The 23162-nt window shown below is 43.0% G+C and overlaps 1 protein-coding gene across 3 annotated transcripts in view; it reads right to left on the reverse strand.

Annotated features, from left to right (window-relative positions):
- The window catches only part of RERG (RAS like estrogen regulated growth inhibitor), a 107512-nt gene extending 85126 nt beyond the window's left edge, over window positions 1-22386 (reverse strand). For 2 of the 3 annotated variants that reach the window (XM_085230820.1, XM_085230808.1), the window contains exons 1-2: window positions 22232-22386; window positions 20847-21019 (exon numbers count right to left, since the gene is read on the reverse strand). In XM_085230820.1, the coding sequence (XP_085086946.1) occupies window positions 20847-20907 (61 nt within the window). In that variant the 5' untranslated portion in view covers window positions 20908-21019; window positions 22232-22386. The other variant, XM_085230813.1, reaches the window with a different exon arrangement.
- Between the last annotated feature and the right edge of the window lie 776 nt (window positions 22387-23162).

A 23162-nucleotide genomic window follows, 5' to 3' on the forward strand; every position in this document is an offset into this window, starting at 1 on the left:
TACTCAGCAAAGATGGCAAGCATGTCTCCAAAATTGGTGGCTCATAATATAAACAAATGGTTTATGCAGACATATAGTTTATCACTTTTGTATAGATTACTTTTTATAAAAATGTTTTGTAAGAGAAATAACCAAGAAAACTCTTCACAGGATATATGCTCAGGGGAAGCTCTTTGCAATTAAAGACAAACATTCCCCTGAGTCATAACTACATTTCATTTCCATATGTTAGAAAAGGAGGAGAAAGAGTTTATAGCATAAATGAAATGGGAGGTTCCTCTAGTAAAAAAAAAAAAAAAAAGTAAATCAGATGAGCAGTTGCTCCTTTAGGCATCTGCTTGTAAGAATATGCCAGACAAAAACTTTGCCTCCATATGGTGCTCTGCAAACAAGGCACTCTTTAGTATACAAATATCGATCGACTGATTTCTTACACATCTTTTTTGTTTGACTGAAAGTATATAATAGATACCGTCCTCTAATCTCTGCTGGAACTTCTGGTTCTAAGCAATAAAAGAGGAAGTAGGAAATAAAGAGGTATATTCTTTAGGGGCTGGGCAACATAGAGGTAGAAACAAGACCATACAAGGACTGAACTATTATCAACAATCCTCAGGCTCCCATTTCTTGCAGCTCTTATTAAATATAGGACTTCTCACACTGAAACCAGGCTTGCTTTAAGCAAAGCATCATTTAGCTTGGAAACTGCATTGATGTACTCGCTGAACATCCAGATAACCTCCTGGTTACCTGTGCTCCTTATGTGCTTGGGGATTTAGGCAAATTGTTTATCTTGCAACTGAACTTCGAAAACTAAGTCCCTTGTGCATGGCTGCACACCTTGCTTGAGTGAATTAATGTCTGGCTTTAATTGGGATAAATGAAACCCTTTTAATAGAGGGATCTAAACTACGAAGGATGTTGACATATTCTGTCAAAAAATGCTTGTATCTTACATTAATTTTTATCAAGTAGCCTCTAGTTCTCATACTGTAAGATGTGATGAACTCTGTGTTCATTGTAACCAGAACTGTCATAATCGCCATGATTTGTAAACCCTGATCATACCTTCCCTTTATAATTTCCTTCTCAATTAGGGAGTTTCATTTTTTTCAGTCTCTGGCTGCAAAGCTACTGTTATTTCCCCTTGATTCCTACCCCTCTCCTATCTGCCTTGACTGCAGAGCCTAATTCGGTCATAAATGAACATCTCTTTGACTCTGGACTACTGAGAGGGCTCTCTCCTGCAGAAGAAGCACTTGCAGAACTATGCCTTACAGGGTGCAAGAATTCCCCTCAAGCCTCCCCTTTTCTTGTTCCCTAACTTCCTGGGGAATTTTCCCTAGATTATATATGTTTTGTAGTTATATAGCCTTTTCTGTTCAAGGACTACAGTGTTTTGCTGAAACTGATTAAACTCTTTTTCCCTGTATTCCTTGTATCTCAGTACAGGACGATAAGCCAAGAATCTGAGAAACATGGAAATTCTCTCAAGGTTATATGATAAATAGCAGTAGAGCTAAGAACAGACACTTGAAAACTAGGACCAAAGAAAGTCTGTCATCCAGTGCTCCCTGTGGTTCATTTCGTAATTGAACTTTATACCATTTTAATGCAACATTACTTCAAAGCTTTATGCCATCCTGACTTCAAGCTTAGACATGGAATTAGTTCAGGCTGCTAATTAGCTACTGTTGTAGATAGTTACATGTATATGCAAACTTGCCTGAATTAAAGTCAGATTATGATTTTCTGAGTCAAAACAAGGCAAGGATATGCTCTCTCCTCAGATCATAGGAAGAAAATGACTAAGTACTCTGTATCAGATCAGTAAAGGAATTACCTTTTTTCATTTCTAAAAAAAATTTAAGCACAGGGCTCAGAAAGTTTAAAGGACTTCTCAAAACCACCAAAATTCTTAGTTTTTTAATACTAAATACAGAAAGGCGTTAAGAAAAATCTTCCAATTTTTTTGCTGTGAAAATGTTTCAAAGGCCTAGGATATGGAAAATGAAGGAATCTTGACTGTCTTGCCTAATAAATGACAATTCAGCATTCAAGCTTTCATGTGCTTAGTTTCAGGGTCTGGACAACTAATCTTCCACATGTTAGTAGAGCATAAAATAACGTGACACTCTGGATCTGCAGACAGCTCCTGTATCTTTGCTGAAGATCAGATTGTTATCACTCCCTATAGGTGCAAAATTAAGGTGCCTCAGGTCAATATAAACATTGGCTTAATACCCCTGCAAACCATAGTGGAAACAGTGAATCAATACAGGTCTGAGCAAACCAGCTGACATGGAGGGGACCTGTCTGGAAGGACACGTTCCCAGGGAAAACAGCAGGGCCCTAAGGCCCTTCAGTCAGGGACACACTGGAGGAGAGTGAAAGGAAATAGGTGAGAGGGAAGAAGAGTAAGCATAGCACAAACTTCCTTTGTAACAACTTGTAGAAGGCCTAAGCAAGAGACAGACCCTCAAACTGAAACATAAGGGGACAAATGCTGGAGGGAAGTTCTGCTTCGCATACCAGACATGCTAGGCAACAGTCAGAATGATTAACTTAACATTTGGATAGACCACTGATGCTGCCCTATAAATAGGTCTTAGCTAAGTTTTTAGTTCTACATACTTAAGGACTTAAGTAAACAAAGGTACAGTTTAATTAAGATATCATGGCACAAGGGATCAAGAACTACATACCAACCTATGCCTTTTTTTTCCTGACTTTTCCCTGAGTATTGCACAAACAAAACCCTTGATCTGGATAAACTCCTAGAAGTTAAGGTTTTTCTCCAAAAATTACTTGATTCTCAAGAGCCTGCAAAGTTGGCTTTATTCTCAATAGGACAGCACATTTTCCTTCTAGTGATTTCAAGCAGGGTGGAAAAAGTATGTTGAAGTGGAAATTAGAGAGTGGTGGAACTGAGGAGAGAGGGGAAAACATGGCTTTTAAAAGAAATTGAACTAAACTAGCTGAGTGACTATGACATTGAAGGTACTGTGAAATGAACTGATTTTCCTACAGTTTCTTTCAGCTGCAGATGAACAGCAGAGCACTCATTTCATTCACTGGTTGTATTTGGGTTAAAACACACACACAGTAGAGGCATCCTGTCTGATCGTCATGCTGTATGGCTCTGACTTGAGCTAGTTAATGCTGAATATAACCCCTTTTCAGTGCTGAGTTGCACACCCATCTGCATTGTGTCCCTACACAGTATGTGTATTTTCCACATAAATTCCTAGTCAAAACAGCGCCTGTGTCAGTAGTAAACGCGTTGAACTTTGGGAGTGGGATACTCTTCACCCCCGGTCTAAACGAAGCCACTGAAAATCCATCAGATGAGCTTAATTTATAAGATTCATTGCATTGCTGCTCTTGATGCTGTGAAGCTGGCTATAAAATCATCCAAAAGCTAAATAACAGTGTGCTGCCAAGCTGATGTGATTGCCAATGCGCTAAATGCTCTATCCTCATCTACTGCGATGGCACAAACTGGAGTCTGAAGTTCAACAGCCTTTCCTGCTGTTAGTGCTAAATCTTGTGGGAGACACTTGAATTATCTGGTAACTTAAAAAGTCACTAACACGTAGTTTGGGTCAACACTTAGAATTAATGTAATGCCCATATAATGGCATCTGAGCTTGCAACTGCATGCATGCTTTCAGGTCTTGCAACTGCTTTTTAGGCTGCTCGCTGGCCTCCTCTGAATGTTGCATTCCAGCCCTGCACTAAAAAAGCCTCTTTCAGACAAATTAAAAAAAAAAAAAAAAAAAATCACTGAGGCCACAAGAAACTGATCTCTCAGTTGAAATGAGTGGGAAAACGTGGTTCCAGGTGACATCCTTATTTCTAAGTTGGGGAGAGATGAATTTGAAGGCTGGACTATTCAATTGAAAAGGAACTGGTTGAATGGTCACAGCCAGAGGGTTGTGGTTAATGACTCTATGTCCAGGTGGAGCTGGTGATGAATGGTGTCTCCCAGGGGTCTGTCTTGGGACCAGTTTCTTCAACATCTTTATCAGTGACCTAGATAGTGAGACTGAGTGCACCCTCAGCAAGTTTGCTGATGACACCAAAGTGAGCTGTACAGTTGACACAATAGAAGCGGGGGGGATGCCCCCCAAAAGGACCTGGTCAAGCTTGAAAAGTGAGCCCATAAGAACTTAATGAGGTTCACCAAGGCCAAGTGGAAGGTGTTGCATTTGGGTTGTGGCTATCTCAGATATGTGTACAGACTGTGATAAGAACCTATTGAGAGCAGTCCTGCAGAGGATGACTTGGGAGCTCTCGTGGATGAAAAGCGGGACATGAGCCAGCAGTGTGCGCTTGCAGCCCAGAAGGCCAATTATAATCTGAGCTGCATCAAAAGAGAGGTCACCAGCAGTGCAAGGGAGGTAATTATCTTTCTCTACTCTGCCTATCTGTAGTACAGTATCCAGGCCTAGGGCCTCAAGCACAAGAAAGATGTGGAGCAGGTTCAGATACGGGCCATGAGGATGCCTGGAGTGCCTCTCCTATGAAGAAACGTTGAGGGAGATGGTCTTCTTCAATGTGAAGAAGAGAAGGCTCTGGGGAAACCTCATTGTGGCCTTCCAGTGTTTAGATGGAGCTTATAACAGGATGAAGACTGACTTTTTACAGGGTCTGATGGTGCTAGGACATTCTAGCATTCTGGTTATGCTGGAAATAAAAGAAGAGCATAGAGGTGCAGGCTTGCACTAATGTGCAAAGAGACAGATGAGCTGAAGTGACTGAAATTTTGCCGCCAATCTTTGAGGCTGGGATGGCAGTTAGCAGTTGTTTCCAGAACTGTTTCTGAGCAAATCTGGTTTAGATCAACTAATGGAGAGACAATTTTAATCCCAAATTGCTGTTTGCTTTTCATTTCTTGGGACTTTGGCCTCCTCTGCTCTTCACAATGCCTCTGGACCAGCAAAAAGGAAAAGGCAATAAATGCCAGCATGCCCACTTTTCCTCTAGCATGGCCCCTCGAGAAGAAAGATGGTCTTGTAACACAAGCTGGAATGTTTCTCATATCAAGTGGAAACTTTAATTCCTAGCTCCAATTCATGAAACACCATTGAGGACTTCAAGGCACTGGCTTGCTACCAAACAGAAGTATACCAAATAGAAGAGCATGCCACTGTTGATATGCCAACCCTCTTGGTTATGTGTTGAGTTCCTGCTCTGAGGAGTAGTGATACTATTATACCTGTGTAAAGCAGCTGCAAGAATATTTTTCCATATAGACACAACCCACTTTTCCCTGACATTGTTCTTGGAAATGGCAGAATTAGTTCTGCAAGCATTTAAAAAATAAACAACAAAAGCAGTCTTGCTTCCAGCTCCACCTGTCAGACTGAAACCTGAGGCTCAGCCTGACAGATGACACTTCAGAGAAAGCAGTGCAGCAGCTGCCCCGCTTTCGCTTACTGAACTCAGCATTTTGAGGCAGCAGTACTAATTAGATTCTTACTAAATATGTGAGCCCGATTTTTTGCGTGCTAGTAACTTTGGTGTCTCCTCATTATGCTAAGCACCAAACTTCTCAATGAACCATCCCCTTCTTCTACTGCCATTTGAGACAAACTCATCTAGAAGTATGATATCGCTGTTGCTTACACTTAGTGACTTTTTGCTGATCATATCTTTTCTGTCCCATGATAAAGAGCACTGTACTAAAGGCTTATTAATCTAGGAGATGAAGGCCAGTAGATTATGGTAAGGCTGCATTTCTGTAACAGAAAAATCTTCTAACATGCTGATAGTGACAGTTTAAACCACATTAACAGCAGGAAGAGTCCTTGGTCAGAGGAGTCAGGCTGTAGACGGATCTGGAGATGCCTGAGTTGAACTCCAGGCACAGCTATTAGCTTGGTATCAGTTTCTCCATGTCTTTGTGTGCTCATTCCCAGTACACGAAATACGTGCTACTGAACAGGACTACTGCAAGGGAATGTCACTACTGTGCTATTTGCAGTGTCTTGCTGTTGTTGGTAGGGTTGCAAGGGTAGAAAAGAGGTCTGAACTACAGCTTTATCATATTTACAGCAAATGCCCTAAATTCTGAATGTGAAACAATGCAGCACCTATGGTTGAGAAGGAAACAGCATTTTTTTCTGGGGCCTATAACACCGTCCTTACAATACTTGCTTTTCAATAGTCCTTTGCCTCTGAATTTTTTACACAACTTTCTGAGGAAGAGTCTGCTAGTGCTGGTTGGGTGGTTGGGTGGTTGGACTCCTCAGGCTCCTGCTTTCCTGCTTGGGAAGTGCCACAGTGGGGCAGTAGGATGCAGTCCGTGGAACAACTGACCCAGCTTTCCAAACACTTGCTCCAAAGAAATAAAAATGTGCTTTTCCATTGACTTTCACAGAATTTGGATTGATCCCCAGATGTCTCTCAGTACTTCTTAATTGTGGAAGTGCTGCTATGGAAACCAAGTAAAGATGGCAATTCAGAGGAGACCAAAATTTTTTTTCTGGAGGGGGAAAAAATTAACATTTCACTGCAAATCATTGCAAGTTATCCTTGATAAGAAGTCGTGTTCAAGTCCATGGCTAAAGCTGAGGCAACACAATCTTAATCAAGAGATTAAAAATAAGCAAACAAAATTTAGAAAATGCTTACTTTCTCACCCTTCAGTCAGTAAATGTTTTGAAACCTCAATTTTTCAGTTCTCCAAGAGATGTTTCTGACTCTGGAGGACCATCTCTAAACAGAGACCTCCCTAGCAGATTATGAGTTTGAAGGAGAAGAAAACAGTGCAGGAGAAGTAGAACCAACAAACAGCAGTTCAGATTGTTTGAAACCAAGTGTTACCTGCTTCTCAGCCTCCCCCTGTCTGAGGGACACAGCACTTGATCAGGGTGCTGTACAAGATTTAGTCTAACATTTTGTGCCATCTTGAATTAATTTATGTCTTTAATTTCCTATAATTTCCTTCTAAAACTTCTGAATTTAGGTTCCCATCCCCTTCTTTTGTGCAGGATCTCCTCTGTGCCAGCCCTTAGTTTCTTCTTCACTGTGCTTTCAAAACTTCCACCCCACCCAGAGGTAAAAATATTCATGTTGGCATGAGGCAGCAGAAAGCTCTGTATCTTTGTTCATGCATCTGCATGTGAATTTACAGAAGAGATTGTATCTGTATTCTGCTATTCCACCTACTCCTGTTAATCCCTATATTTGCAAATAAGCCACTGCTGTACAAATTATGCTATTGATTTTAATGAGTCCAAATGCATGAAATTTGTGAGTTCTCATCAACACCCTGGTAGCAAAATTCAAACACTGACTCAGCTAATGTTTTCATCTTAGTGCCATAAAGTTATGCATATTTATTTTATTTAACATACGTAATTTAAACTTCCTTTTCCTTAATACCATAAAGAGATTTCAGAACTGTACTATGAAAACCATTTGCTTTATAAAATGAAAACAGGGTTCCATGTGTCTAAATAGCATGTAGGAATGATGAGATGGAATGCAAACTCTACTCAGAATAGTGGTCCAGAGGAGAGGAGTGTGATCTATAGAAGTGAGATTTTAGCTCAAGGGGAAAAGTGGAGGAAAAAATGTAATTAAGCACAAGGAAAAAAAATAATTATGATCAACAAAACAATATTTTTCAATTCAAGAAGAGTTACTGCACCCTTGCAATGGACATAAAATGCTTGCCACTGGGGAACAGAATCCTGAGGGGTTCATGACTTACCTAAAATTGGTTGAGCTCTGTTGCAAGGGAGCACTGCAATGACTTTCTAAGAGTAGAGAAATTTCATATATGTATCTCATGTTTCTGCCATTCAGAGTTTCTCTGGGTCATTTAATATTGAGCTGTTGTAGCAAGTGCATGCTACCTGTGTGACAATATTTAGGCAACAGAGTTCTTTCAAATGCGCAAGCTGAGGGAGTGATATGACTTGGCTTCTAGAGATACAGCTGGCTTAAGTTCTTCTACAGTAGGGTGATAAATAACACTGACTGTTATTTTACTACTTCTGTGTGCCAGAAATCTTCAGGATGATAGGGTTTATTTTTATTTTTTTTAGAATTAGCAGCTAGGACATCGTGCTGAGGTTATGAGATTATCTGAACAAGTCCCAGTATTTCACCAAAATCCTTGAGTGATGTGATGAGTATATGAAGGCAGTTAATATCATTGCCTTCAACACAATCTCCTATCTTGTGCCAAAAGACACCCTAACTGATGAAGCTCAGTAATAATGGTTATCCTTCATGTGAGAGTTATAGGGATAAACTGAAGATAAAATAGTTACTGTACAAGAGACAGTCCTCTCTAGCATAGTCATCCAACAGTGCCATGCACTTCTCTTCTTCCATCTCTTTAAATAACAAAGCTGAAAGCCAGTAGCCCAAGCAGTCTTATTGTAGGAATTAAACCTGGATCTCTTGGGTCAAGCACCACCACTGGCCTTGCTGATCAGGGAGCTCACAGCCCAGTAGGAAAGCAGGCTTGAATTTGTTGAAGGCAGAGAAAAACTTATGTATTAACCTTACAACAAAGAAAACAAAAACAAAACAAACAAGTAAATAAATAAAAATTAAAAAAAAAAACACAACAAACAAGCAAAAAAAACATACCAAACCACACTGCGTTATTTTGATCCCCAAATGCATGGGAGACCTCTCCAGGATCATCTCTAAGGCAACTCGGAAACTGTGTAGGTCTCTTTTATGGAAGAGACTCTTGTGCTAAACTACTCCTGCTGAGTTAGCACACTGTTAGATGCCCTGAGCTTCCTGTGTTCATGACAGCCTTGGAAACCCCTCTTTTCTGAGCAGAACAATTTAGGATCTGAAAGTACTTTTGCAATCAGCAGGATTCTGAAGTGCTACATGAAATATGTCCTTAAAATGTCACAGAAATACACAACTCTGACTCCTTAAAGTCAACTATTAAAGCAAACAGAGCAATTCTAGAATTGCATAATGATTTATTGATTTTAACAAATGATTATGTCAGTCTGCCCATGCTGGAAACTGTAAAGACTGTCTTCAGTGTGCTGTGCCTTGTTATCCATAAAACACAAAAGCATTGTAACCTTTGCCAAGAGCGATAGCATTAATGGTAATGAAAAGAAAGTGACAATTCACAATCAAGCTTGCAAATGTTTTAATTGTAAACATATAAGCCTTGTTCTGGCACCTGCTGTAAGGCATTGTATCCTCCATGCCTTTTTGAGAAACGTGAATATCAAGTATCTACTGTACAGAAGCTGGAAGTAAGATCTAAAGTGGCAATGTACTGCTTTGATTTGGATGTGAAGATCACTCTTTGCAGCCCATACTCATCCATACTGCAGCATTGTGACACAAAAAGTAATACTTACAGCACTACAATGGGCAGCCAAGTTTCTCAAACTTGACGGTACTAAAATTTTCACAGGCAAAACAATTTCAGGTGATTAAAAATCTTTTAGAAACAGACCTAAGATGAAGTGAGACATAAGACACGGCGCCTGAAAATAGTCCTTATGATACTGAATCTTTGCTCAGCTGGGTCTAGAGACTTCCTGAAGGTAAACTATGACGCTTCCTATCTGCAAGGTGCTGAAACTTAAGAAACTCCTCTAAGTTCATTCTGCATTTTCCATGGTCTGTCTCTTCCCTCACATTTACTGAGCACTGTGAACTGCCTTCCACCATGGTGCTGCTGAGTCAAAGCTCAGAAGTCTCATGCTGGACCATAAGTAGAAAGCTTGTAAAGAAAACAGTCATACTGACTATGTTTAAAATAGCTAGTTTTCATGCTTAGCAAAGTGGTTATCAAGAATGTGTGGTGAGAGAGAGACTGATTTAATTACACTGAATACTAATAAAAGAAGTTTCTTGCGTAAGATGCACTTATTTGAGATTTCCATGGGGCACTGAGCATTCATTACAGGCAAGATGTTCATTTTATTGCTTCAGTCAGCACTTGCTTTCATTTCAGTGAGACACCACCACTGATAAAAGGAAAAGGACAGGTGTGTCTATCCCTCACAATGGGTCTAAACCATTTAGTCAGGTTAGTCCCTTCTTTTTAAGCCTGGATAGCTTTTTGCATCAATGCTTTTTGTCCTACCAGTACAGGTCATTAATCAATCTTTCCTCCATTGGCACTTAATAGGGAAAATTTTGATTTACATGTTTTCCATGGAACTGGATGTCCTTTTGTTCAGTTTCAGTTATTTTTCTTCTGTGGCCAACTTACATTCACTTGCCTCTGGCTGGATTATTCACAGCCCCTTCTTTCATCACAAAGTCATCAACAGGACATGACTAGGCTGCCCAGAGAAGCTGTGAGTCCCCATCCCTGGAGGCACTCAAAGCCAGGTTGGATGGGGCCCTAAGCAGCCTAAGCTCCTGGGTAGCAGCTCTGCCCATGCCAGTGGGATTAGAACTGGGTGGACTTTGAGGTTCTTTCCAACCCAAGCCATTCTGTGATATATGAGTATTTGTCAACTGAAATCCAGTAAGCTGTGCTCTGGATAAAGCTGTCTCTTGTCCTCAACCTTTCTGCCTACAGCTTTTCAAAAGCAGGTCTCCTGCTTTTAGGATTATGCATCTATAGAAGAAAATTGCCATTTTCCCAGTTCCTGTCATTTGATCAGCAAGGTAAACCTAAACAACAGAACAGCAGGAATGGATGTGAGGGCACACTTGCCAAGATACAAATCGGAAGAGCTCTCGATCCATTTTAGTTAATTTGTTGACCACAAACAGGAAACAAGGCAATTTCCCCAGCAACTGTTGTGGCAAAGGGAAAAGTGCTTGTGTGAGCACAGCAAAGCAAAGAAGTTGGTAGCCCCCCTTCACATTCCCTGCTTTGAGAACAAACTTGTCTGCAATAAGCAGACATCCACTGCCAGAACAAGTGGAGGACCATGAGGCCTTGAAGGACCTCTCTCTAAACAGATACATATATAAACAAGGATGCTGAAGTTCTTCTTTATTCCTCTTTGATAATCTTTTGTGACCCAACATGCTCTCTTTAGATAAGGCAAAGTTTTCTTAATTGAAGATAAATTTCCTAAAATTTTGCCTGGCAATTGACCTAGGAGATATAGACTTGTGAAACACGCTCATGCTGTGGACCACTATTAGATTATTTCATGTTGGAATTCAGCTTGGAGCAGAACTAATTGCAGTGTATGTAACCCCAAGCATCCAGTTGGGTTAAGCAGTAGTGCTTGGCGTCTCTGATTCTGCCACTGAGTTTGGTTAATACAAAGTGTTTGTTTTGGCAGGTGATACTTCATGCCCCACTTTTTGCAGAGTGTGAAGGTTTTTGTTGTTTCTTTTTCCTGCTGCTGCTCCCCATGGGTCTAATACCACATTCTTCTGTGGTGACTCTCCAATACATTTTTATTTATTCTGCAGCTCTATTTCAGTGAAGAAATAAATAGTCTGCTCTAATTTTTTGGCTTCTATGTTCTTTCCTGCACTTTTCTGCTCTGAATGTAGGACTGAAAAGTTCTCACTTGTAAAGTTCCTCAGGGGCATGGGTCAATAGCTGTGTGGGTCAGGAAAAGATCACAGTCGACAGCTCTCTATAACTGGAATCTGCTGTTGTGGGGAGTGGGATTTTTGTTTCCCATGGCAGGCATGGGGATAAGCCACTGACAAAACGCTGTGGGCCTTGCTGTTCTAGCAGAGAAGGTCTCCTGAATAGGGCTTTCCAACACTGACAGGTTATATTCCAGTTGTATATTTAGAACTGGATAGCAAATAAAGTACTGTGTGAAAGGTAGAGAGAAGCTCTGATATGTTTGTGGTCTCGTAGGTCAAAATGAAAGTAAGCCTTGCTGGATAAGAAGTGAAAAACAGGATCGCCAATTTTGCTTAAATACACCTTTTGGAAATACACATTCTCCGTGCCTTATTTAATGCTGTAATTAATGATGAGCCATAAAGGGTCACAAAGATGCAGTGGGGCTCACATCCTGCAGAATGGCTGCCTGTCTGGGAGCTGCTACATGCTGCGTGTCTGCAGGCCTGGCCACAGGATGAACCATAGAAGGAAGCTCTGGCAACGCGCATGGACAAAATCTCAATCCCCTTGGTGACTAAAGACTATCAGGCTCCTTCTTCCTTCACCTCGGTTTCTATATTGGCCACTTGAGGATAGTCACAGTGGCATGCTTTGCAGGAGGGTCACAGTGCTGGCCCTTGTTCCCACAGACTGCTGGAAAGTTGAAGTACTGTTCAAGTGCTAAAGAAATTTACTCCCTGGGAAAGCGTATGCTGTGCGCTCCCCGATTGCATCCTCCCAGCCTGAAAACTTTTCAAGCTGTCTGTCTAAACAGTTCCCATATGATAATGCCTCACCACCCCAGGCTTCTGCTTTTGCTTGTCTTCAGCTTCCCTTCTGCTGACCCGAGTGGCAGCAGCAAATCAACCTGTGAATACCCAGAGCTTCGTGTGCTTTCAAAGCCAGGGTTGATGTTTTCAACATATTCTCTTATTTTCCTGCATGCAGACTACTGTCTAACATTTCTGGAAAGGCAGCCTGTGACTCCAGCCAATTTCTATGGCATTTTAAAGCCACACATATGTTTAATATATCTACTACTTCCTTCCCCAGGGCTTCATGCTTCTCTTGCCATTCATCTTTTCATGCTATATGCATAGAATGAGTTATCTACAGCGTCACTATTGTAATGTATGGCACTTCCCAACACCTACATGGCAAATCCATTAAAAACTCAAACAGCCTCTGACTGACTCCACCAGTGTGAATGCTCTACCTGGCGAGAAACAACCAGAAAAAGTACTTTTCCCATTCAGAATTTTATGAAAAGGCTTTAGAAGCAGATGTCCTTTCTCAGTTATTTTTCTGACTCTGGGAAGAAGTATGAGTCAGTGTAAGTAGGGGAGCTGGCTTAATCTGAAGCAAATGGACAGAAATGCTGGTTGAAACAGCCGTCCTTTCAGACGTGGTAAGCAGCCGTGTAGCTTTGTCGCAGATGTGAAGCTGACCCTCCCACTGAGAGCTGGCTGCAAAGAGCACAGAAGTAAGTGACAGACCTCTTCTCAAACTGACAGGGCTCCAGACAAAGCCGCAGCTCACTTGCCCCAAGCAGCTTTGCATTATTTCCTCACACGTTCCTGTTCACCACAGTGTAGGAGCCCCTGCCAGGGGTGTGCTAACAACGTGTAAACCTTCAGTCAACAGCAGGTAGTGACAGCACTGTAACCACAGCTCAGCTGAACCCTAAAGCACTTTGTTTTAGAACCTCCCAGTTCTAGCCAGGGTTTATTTCTAGTATAATTATGTATTTATTTTTGAGTGCTGTAAATGTAAAGGTGCAAGGGTGGCATAAAGATATACGCAGAAAAAATAAAGTCTGCTTGGGAAATACAGACTTAACTTCTTTCTATTGTTTTTCTGCTAAGCCAAAAATAGGTGAATATACCCACTTCTATGTCTGAGGTTAGCTATGTAAAGTCAAACGCTTTACTCTTTCAAGCTGCATGAAATTGGCTTTTGGAAATTGGTATAACAAGTCTCTGAAGCAGTCAAAGCTGGGAGCATCCCAAAAAAAACCGGGCTAGAGAATGGTTTCTAAGACAGCAGGAATCTTTTCAGAGTGGCTGTCCTTCGCCACATCACTGCTGCCAGGTCAGCTCATCTGGATCTCATGCCCTGAACCACTGCTGTTTACTGGCAATATCAGTAAACAGTGGTGGAGGAGCTGGAGATAAGAAATAGAGATTGGAGGAAGCAGTACATGAGAAGGTTGAAAAGACAGCTGTAAGCACAAATAGTCAACTGTAAAGTACAAAGCAAAAGAGTTCATACATAGGAATCAAGGAATGGGTATTAGGACAGGCAAGATGAGAGGAAAGGGTGACAGCTGAGGGGAAGTGAAAGAAAAAGTATATGCCAAGCAAGAGGTAAGCAGGGAATGCAGACACTGAAGTAAGGAATCAATTTGGGGAAGAGTGAACTTAGAATTTCTGAAAAAAAGAGTTAGGTTCAGCTGTCTGCGAGGTGTCAGTGTGTTCAGTGACTCTGTGGTGAACTGCAGACTGATCAAAGCACTGCTTCACAGTAAGCTGGCAAAGGATGCCTCAGACTCCACTAGGAACCTCTTCTGTTGCCTTTACCAGTGACTACTGGAGACAGAAGTGGGCAAGATGACTATCTGACCAAGGCTAGCACTGCAGGAGGTGGTTGAGCACAGCCTAGAGAGAAAGCTGTGCTGCACATAAAAATCTTGAAACCTGGCATTCCTTCCCCAGCAATCAAACTGCAGGCTATATTTAGCCCAACCTAAGCAGAAACAAAGAACAGCAGGAGTAGGCTTAGCTCGAACAGCTGCCACCAGCTGCTCAGAGGGGATGCAGGTAGGGCCAATGTCAGATGTAGTTAAATGAGATGGAACGGGGAACACAGCTATGCTTGAATGAACAACGCTGGCTTTTGGTTAGAATTTCTAGGTTTTATTATTTCATGGTTAGCCAAAAAAGAGATCGAATGTCAAGCAGAGTATGAATGCTTCTTACATCAAGGGCAAGACTACAGTGAAGTACAGAGAGAGAAGCAGAGGAAAGGGAGGAGGCAACAGGTACAAGCAAACCATCTTGCCCATTACAGCAAATGTGTCTGTATCTAGCCCAGGTTGCTGGTATTAGAACTGAAGAGAATGGAGAAGAAGCAACAACTGCAGCTTTGAGAAAGTCCATGACAGATTGGCTGACGAACAGCTGCTGACTAGATGTTCATATGTGTGGTATCACTCGTGTGACTTCTCCAAGAAACATATCAGGGGTGCTTGTGGGTACTGCTGATCCCAGTAGTGCCCTCTGCTTCATTAATGTACCCCCTGCTCAGCCCTCAAACCAGATGCATTGGGGCCACTCCAAAAGCAGCTCCTGTCCTTGTCAGCATGGCTAGGATCACACATTCATGGGTGACAGTGGCCTATGTGTTTGATCCACAAACCCCGAGCTCACTCCTCAGTACAGGCATCAGTGTCATCCACTGAATGGGAGGGTAGATAGGTCATGTTACTGCAACTAGTTGTTTGCAGTATTACTTGCTTCCAAAGTTGTGTTTGTGTGCTTGATGGTGAGAAACCATCCCAAAATCTCACCCAGTGTGAGCTAGTTACTTGTATGCTTCCACTATTAGGTACACACAAACAACTACTTTCAACAAACGCACCTTTGAATAAGCTATATAAAACCAGAGGTAGTAAAAAGTGGGATTGTTTAACGAGCACTTTACCAATGAGAAGTACTAGGGGACAGTTAATACAGCGGGCATTAAACTTGAGCACTGAACAATCGCTTATGTGTCTGGTTGCCACTGCCATTCTTAAGAATACACACACAGACACAAAAAGCCATTTCATCTACTTTATCAGTGTATAAAAAAATAAGTAAATCCATAAATTCCCTTTCCGCTCACTTTCCTGTATTTCAGATGCACCTTTATTACAATAATCCTCCTGGGATACATCAGTTGGTATAGCATGAAGTTCAAAGCTTTTGTAGTAGTTTTCCTTGCCTTATGAGCAGAGCTGCAAGCTCACTGACTAATCGCTCCTTAATAGCTCATGTTTCCTCCTCAAAAGTCACTGAAATGAAACTGGTGAGGGAAAACTGCTGTAGGGATTTGTGAAGAAGAATATTACTTTGAAATGGGCTTCTTTCCCAGTAACCCATACAGTTTTTTGAAAAAAGGCAGGGCGGAATTCAGTTCAGGCATTGCAGTTGGAAGTGATCCTCAGAGGTAAATTTCAAATATACTCCCAGATAATGAAAACGAAATACAGATTTCTTTTAGGTGTCTCTCACTTGGCTGTTGCTCACATTTGTTCTGTAGGAACTTTTAAATCTAGGTATCTTTCTCCAGGTATGTTCCCCATCCTGGGTTAGACAAGGAATATAGGGTAAGACAACACAGAAATCTGTTCACAACATTTCCAACGGACACTAGAAAGACTGAGGCTGATGAAACCTTCATTTCTGTGGTGGGACTGTCTCTTTGCAGAGTGCTATTTGCTGATGCCACTTTATCAATCACCCCTTTGCACAAAAGCAAAGAAATGAGCCTTTACTGCATCTAAAGGTGACAGCAGCCCTGTGTTTCAGGCACCTTATTCCACAGGAAAAGGGTTTCTGTAGCTGCAGATAAGCAGGCACATATTCGCCAGGGAACTGGTGGAGGTTTTTAGTATTTTCCATCCTGCTCAAGCAGCAGTAGAAGCCATATGTATTTCCATGTCACATAGCAGAGCTGCAGCTGCACAGACTGCCCAGACAGATGAGAAGTGCATCTGCCTGTGGCTGAGCGCACCGCACCATTCATGCGAACACACAAACTTGAAGTGTTTAGCCTGGCACATACTGAGCAAAAAATCAAGTTGGATAGCACATGCCACAGCTGGACATTCTCTCTTTTTTGGCCAAAATATAAGGGCTTCTAAGCAGAGGTATTTTGAGCATTCACAGTCAACTGAGTTATGAGTTGGAAAAGCATCAGCCATGCTGCTATCCAGTACATGCCCTTCTTTTCTTTCCTAGTTAATACATTTTCACTCCTCTGCAGCTTTCTGGGCACATACTGTACCTTGTGATGACATGGGAGAACAAGGCCTTTAAGTCTTCATTAATTGTTACTTCTATATTTTTAAAAGGAGCTATTTAGGAAATTCTAGCTTTTGTTACCATAGGAATGAAGCCGTAGGATTCAGTAGAAGAACAATTTAAATAGCAGTGCTTAAGCAATTCACATCAGTTTTAATTCTCCGCTCCCTCCAAGCTCCTCTTGGACATAAAGAAAAGAGCTCAGAAAGCTCGTTCCCTCTCAGTGCCACTTGACTCTAGCCCAAATGGGGAGAAGATACCCTGTTATCTATAGCAGAGCTTAGCAGGGCCCTTTTCCACCCATGGGGCTCTGCTCCCTCTTCCTGAGCGAAGTAGCAGCAAAGTGTTCCTTGGCTCAGACAGAGTTCCTCATCTGTTCTTTTCAGCTCGTTTAAAGCAACTTTTATGCAACATTTAAAAACTGGGAGAATGAAGCATCCAGTCCCCTGGATAAGAGTGGGTTGAGCTGGAATGCTTGTTCCTGGTGAACTTGACCAGGAGAAACCCAAGTTGATTTACAGCTTAGTGTAATTCTGATCTAACTGCCTTAACAGAGCTTCCTTAGTTGCCCTTCCGAGTTGGTTTATTCCTCAGTTTCTATTTGAAAGGTTTAGGTCTACATTAAATACAAACGCAGGATGGCTGAGTTGATCAGTTAATTCTGCTGGCCTTCTGCTGACAGCGGGGAGGCAACGAAAAGGAGGAGAACAGTAAATGCTGACACTCGGACTTGCTGTTCCCTGGTTTGTTTTCAAAACCTTTGAACTATGGAAACTTGATAAGAAACAAGAAAGTAGAGAAAAGGTTTATTTTCCTTGGCTTTAACTTCAGGATTCATTCTTTGGGATGCTCTCACTCCTCTGACTTGTGAACAGCATTCTGGTTGGGAACACTGGGTTAGCAGCTCCCTCCCGGGTGAGAGAGTTGGATTAATCAAAAGGGAGTACTTAGCAGAACAAGGAGCCTTGCACCTTATTAAACAGATGTGTAGCATTAATAACAAGATTAGGATGTTCACTGCCTCTCAGTATGGGTAACAACTAAGCTGACTTTCATGGTGCATGAAGGACAGTTATAATTCTCCATGCGTCCCATCCCAGCACAATACTTATTTCATCATAACCGCTTTGATTCATTGATCCAAAGACCTACCCTGGAACTGGGAAAGGAATTACAGTACGTGTTTGTAACTTCACAGATGCTGTGAAGTGGTGAAGCCACTTACAGATTAAGGACCAAATGCCTGGCTCCTCCTCAGCAAGCAAAGATGAGCCAAGAAAACAGGCCAGCAACCATATTTTGGCATGACTATCCGGCAATTACAGTGACTTTATTTATCACCCAGTGTCTCCTTTTCATCATACATATCCAGTCTGGTCCAGTGTCCCGTTTTGCATTCTTGCTTCTATAGTCTGGCTTATCTTTCAGCTGTCTGGCCAAGCCAGTGCTAGTAACCTATGGCCACAGGACACTTTCTCTACAATGCATTACAAACTACTGTCATTGATAGGAAATTACACGGAGACTCTAAAAAAAGACATTAATATAGTAGGATACTTAACTGCCAAACTCAGCTATCTGGAGATTACTTAGTGTCCAGCTCTGCTTTCAACAAAGGTCTAACAGCTTCCACGTTGCTACTGTTGACTACAACCAAATAGGTACTTTCAGACACCACCACTGCCAGCCCCCCACTTACTGCTCTGGAATTGGCTGAGTTGTTTAACTGGATCCTTTTATGGGAACATACAAGAGAGTTTTCACAGATGGAAATTCTGGGATGCAGTTGCTGCTCTGTAGGGGTGCCTGATAATGCTCCAGAGCTTCCCCACCCCCTTAAATTCACCTTTGTTGTGCTGCCCACATATTTGTGCCTTCATTTCCACACAGCTTCACATGCGTGGTCACAATCAAAAAGAGGAGACCTTAGTCATATTTTATGTAACTCCTCTCTGCATCTCAAAGGAAGAGAAAAAAGAAAAAAAAAAAAAAGTGAAAAGGGACTCTGAAATTAGGATGTTTAATAGATTTGCATTAAAAACAATCTCCCACTTAGTTCCAGGACTATATGAAAACATTCGTAACATAAAATCCTAGTTTAGTGAAATCTATTTAAAAAAAAAAAAAAAAAAAAAAGGATAGAACAGATAAAATGAAAGGTTTTTGTTGATCTTTTGCTGGTGAGGCATTTTAACCTAATTGGCAGCTTTGCATTCTTAAATATAAGCTCTCAGATGGCCAGGGTTATCAGAGCACAAGTCTTAGGAAGAGTGGCTTAGAGAACTGGGATTTAGTCTGGAGAAGAGGAGGCTCAGGGGAGACCTCATCGATCTCTATAACTCCCTGAAAGGAGGTTGTGGCAAAGTGGAGGTTGGCCTCTTCTTCTAGGTAACAGCAACTGGACAAGAGGGAATGGCCTCAAGTTGCACACAGGGCTGTGTGGAAATGAAGGCACAAATACATGGGCAGCACAACAAAGGTGAATTTAAGGAGGTGGGGAGGCTCTGGAGTGTTATCAGGCACCCTTATATCCAGTTTGGATTTTAAAACAATTTCTTCTCACAAAGACTGATGTTGCAATGGAACGGGCTGCCCACGGAGGTGGTGGAGTGTTCATCCCTGGAGGTGTTCAAGAACCACACAGATGTTGTACTAAGGGACATGGTTTAGTGGGCAATATTGATGGTAGGCGGATGGTCGAACTAGATGACCTCAGTGGTTGTTTCCAACCTTAATGATTCTATGATTCTATGATCAGAGTGTGGGGACATTTTTAGTACTTCAGTTTTCCTGAAAATGTTTCAAGGTCCCCTTGCATTGTTTTGAATCCACCCAAAAGACTGGAGAACCACTGAAACCATCAACCAAGTACAAGTTGAACCAAAGGAACCACTAAAGTTACTTGCAAAACTTGGAGGGAGCAGCAAAATACAGCAGCAGATATATTGAAGTGTTTCCAGTTCATAAGGTATGTGGGAAGAAGGTGTGGCAGAAGTGAGAGCAACAGGAGAGAAGGCACAGTTTAAACGTATCCCAGTGTATTAACAGCATTCCCTCAGGTATTTTATTCAAACAGGTAGAATTTAATCTGTGCTGGCTTTGTGTAAGTGGTGTAATCTCTAATGACCTCTGCCTCATATACGCCTTTTTTCCTCAAGGCTGACAGAACTCTTTCACTGATAGCGTTCTGCTAAAAGACCTTCGGGGTAAACATACTTTCATAAACTGCTTCCCAAGTTAACTAAACCATAATAGCAGCTTGCGGGACACAACCTCGACACTTCCAACATAAAAGTGACCTTGGGGAAATGGAGCTGGCTGACAGCAGTTGGGAGTCAGCCTAATGCTCTTAAAAGTAGGTCCTATTCCTGGCTTCTCTCATGCAGGTTTCTCTCATACAAGCAACACCTTACAATTCCCAAGCTGGCACAGGAGCGTGAGTGGCCTGAATCTTCCTATTTTTTCATCCTTCTGGTGCAAGGACACGTGAGAGTGGTCCTTGAGCTGCCAAGTTAATGCAACACCATCGAACTGCCTAAGGAAGCATGCAACCCTAGCATTGCACTCATTCATCTCTCCGAGAAAAAGGCTGTCTACAGAAAAGGATTTTTCACATTTATGCCTCCCCCTTGTGTTTCTACAATATGAACTCTCCAGGCTTTGCTTATTTCTCAAACGGTCTCTCTCAAAGCAAACTTAACACATCACATTTCTTATTTCTTGGTAAATATGTAAATCCAAGAGAACTCTGAAAATAAAGATCCTTTGAGGTGCCAAACTGAAAATGCTCCACTGAAATCAACACAAATTACAGCAATAAACACCTATCAGAAGCCATCCAACACTTAACAGAGAATCTGATCCTAGACAGATTACAATATAAATAATGTAAATAAGAAACATAAAACCTTAATCTAGCACAGGTTTTGAAGTGACAACTTGAATAATACTCATTCCCTCGGTTCCTGTGGAAAAGAGGAATCTTGACTTAATGAGAAGTTGGGGTGTGAAGTTTTCAGTTTTGTATCTTAAAGCAACAAAAGCACTTTAATTTTGGAGAACCTGGAGACAGTAGAGTAAAAAGCAAGGGAGAGAAGCCCTGGCCTTATCCTGCCCTCTCTGACAAGAGTAAGTTCACAGCTGTCCTATTGCACGAAGTGTTTGCACGGTGCCGCGCAGAGGGAGCAAAAAGTTACCTGCTGACAAGCAGAAGAAAAAGCAGACAGCAGACATACCTGATTTGCCCACGCCAGCTCGACCAAAGATCGCCAGCTTCACTTCTGCACTCTTAGCCATGCTGGAGGAACAGTGTCAACAAATTCACTTGATGATCAAAACTGAAGCAGAAGCAGCGTTCCCCAGATCCTGTCTTCGGCTTCACCGTGTCATCGTGACGTCAGTGCAGAGCCTGGGGATGAACACCACGAGCATGGAGCTACAAGGAGCCAGGCGCTTCCTCACCACTCCCCCGTGTGATTTATAAGTCATGCCAACGGTGCTGCGCTCCAGCCTTAAGCACTGCACTAACACCACTGACACATTTGGCACCGTTAAGTAAAACCTACCTTAAGCTTTTCAGCTCTCGCTGTTTGTTTCATGCTGGCACTGTAATGCTGACAAAGGTACCTATTCAACCTGAAGTGTCTGCCTCAGGGCTCCAGGTAGGGCTCCTTATTCTTTTTGCCTCTGTGGGCTGCAATTGTTTGTACCTGCCTTAACTCTGCTGCCTTAGTTTTTTATTTAAAAGCTACAACCATCCACTAGCAACGCCTGCAGACAGCTGATCTATCCTCGAGCCCTCAAATTCCAGAAAGGTTTCAATTACTCAGCAGCAATTGTTTAAAACCTCTGAGCAATTGTACCTTGCCCCTTCTACACAAATCAGTACCCAGGAGTTCTCCAGTGCTCCTTCTTTGAGCTGCCTCAGCTCACACACACATCAGGCAAAGCAATGGGGTTAGACAGAGGATGCCAGATACCTGGCAACACACTTCCAGCAGGCCCCATGGGAATAAATGGCTTTGCTGCATGACCTTGAGCAAGTCACCTGCTCCTTCCTCGCCGCCTTCATTTCTCAGAGCTGGGCAGTAATGCACTTAACGCTGCCTGTCCTTCTAAAGCGCTCTCGGACATCTGGCAAAACACGGCAACGGTAACCCTCAGCCCCGAGCAAAACCTCGAGCACTCAGTCTGCCTTTACAACCGCGGAGAACTTTACCGTTATGAAGGTTGGTCGCTGAGCTAGAATGCCCACGTTAGCTGTTAATTCTTACAGCGGCAAAGCAAACTCTCGCTTACTATTACCTGCTCCGAAGCCAGGCACAGCCGAACGCCCGTCACCCACCCGGGCGGTGGGAGAGAGACACGGGGCTCTCCTTCCCCCGAGCGCTCCCGCTCGCCGCTCCGGGACCCTCCGCTCCCGGGCTGCGCTGCGGCAAGTCTCGCCGCGCCCCGCCGGCGGCTGTAGCGGCTGTACGATCATGCACCGATTCACCACCGCCCGCCTGAGACTCCGGGGTGCTCCGCTCCCCGCCGGGGTCCCGGCAGGTGCCGCTCAGCCCGGCCCCGCCGCTCCCCAGCTCCGCGCGCCCCAAGCCGCAGCTGCCCACTCGGCGCTCACCTCTTCGCGGTGCCGGGCTGCGCCGTGGCGCTCAATGAGGGAGGCGCGGCCCGGCCCGGCCCCGGGCGCTCCCGCCGGAGGCAGCGGTCGCACAATGCGGACACCCCGCCCGCCCGGCGGCGGCGGCTCCCGCGGCGCCCTCCGCCCGCGGCGCTGCAGCGCCCCCTGCCGGCCCCACGGCGCTTCTGCGAGACAGTCTCCAGTGCTGCCTTTCCTTCCCTCTTAGTGCTCACCAGTACCTCCCTGCACTCTGTACAAAGGTATAAAGCCAGGCAGTCTCTCCCAGTCCTTATGACAAAACAGCAGAGTGAAAGTGAGGCCGTTTCCCCAAACGGCCTTCTGTCAGCACCAGCTTTTCATTTGGCGTTCTTCCTCCGTGCACCCCAGCCTGCATTATGGCAAGGGGAAACATTGTTACTTCAATTTGCAAATGGAGAAAATGAAGCATGTAATTGCATCAGTCCACTCGAGAGGTCAGAGCCAGGGATAAAGCTCTGAATCAACAGGACAAAATTTACCGGACAACTTTTGCTTCCACGTTTATTAAACTATGCAGCAATGTAAAGATACATGAATAACAGATGTGAACCAGAGCTCAAAAGCACTTTAAAGTTCAGTGGATGTTCCTCCCATGTTTCTGTTCCAGCCCATATCTGAATCAGATACAAGGTGAGTAAAAGAAATAGCCCTCTCCCCTCTGTCCTTCTCAATGCAAAATTAAATGAAAGTTGGATCGGAAAAGATGACCCCACATCTCTACACAAGAGCACAGGCAGCATTTAGGAGGCATCAGCCCTGAGGAGAAATGAGCACCTACTATTCCCCACATGCTGTGCCAGCTGTGGGCACTTGGGAGAAGATCCTAAAATAGTTGTACTGCATATCATTCAAAAGCAAAAAAATTAGAAGGCAGATGTGAAAGCAGTAGTGT

This window comes from Meleagris gallopavo, chromosome 1 (assembly GCF_905368555.1).
Source record: "Meleagris gallopavo chromosome 1, MGAL_WU_HG_1.1, whole genome shotgun sequence".
Lineage (NCBI taxonomy): Eukaryota > Metazoa > Chordata > Aves > Galliformes > Phasianidae > Meleagris > Meleagris gallopavo.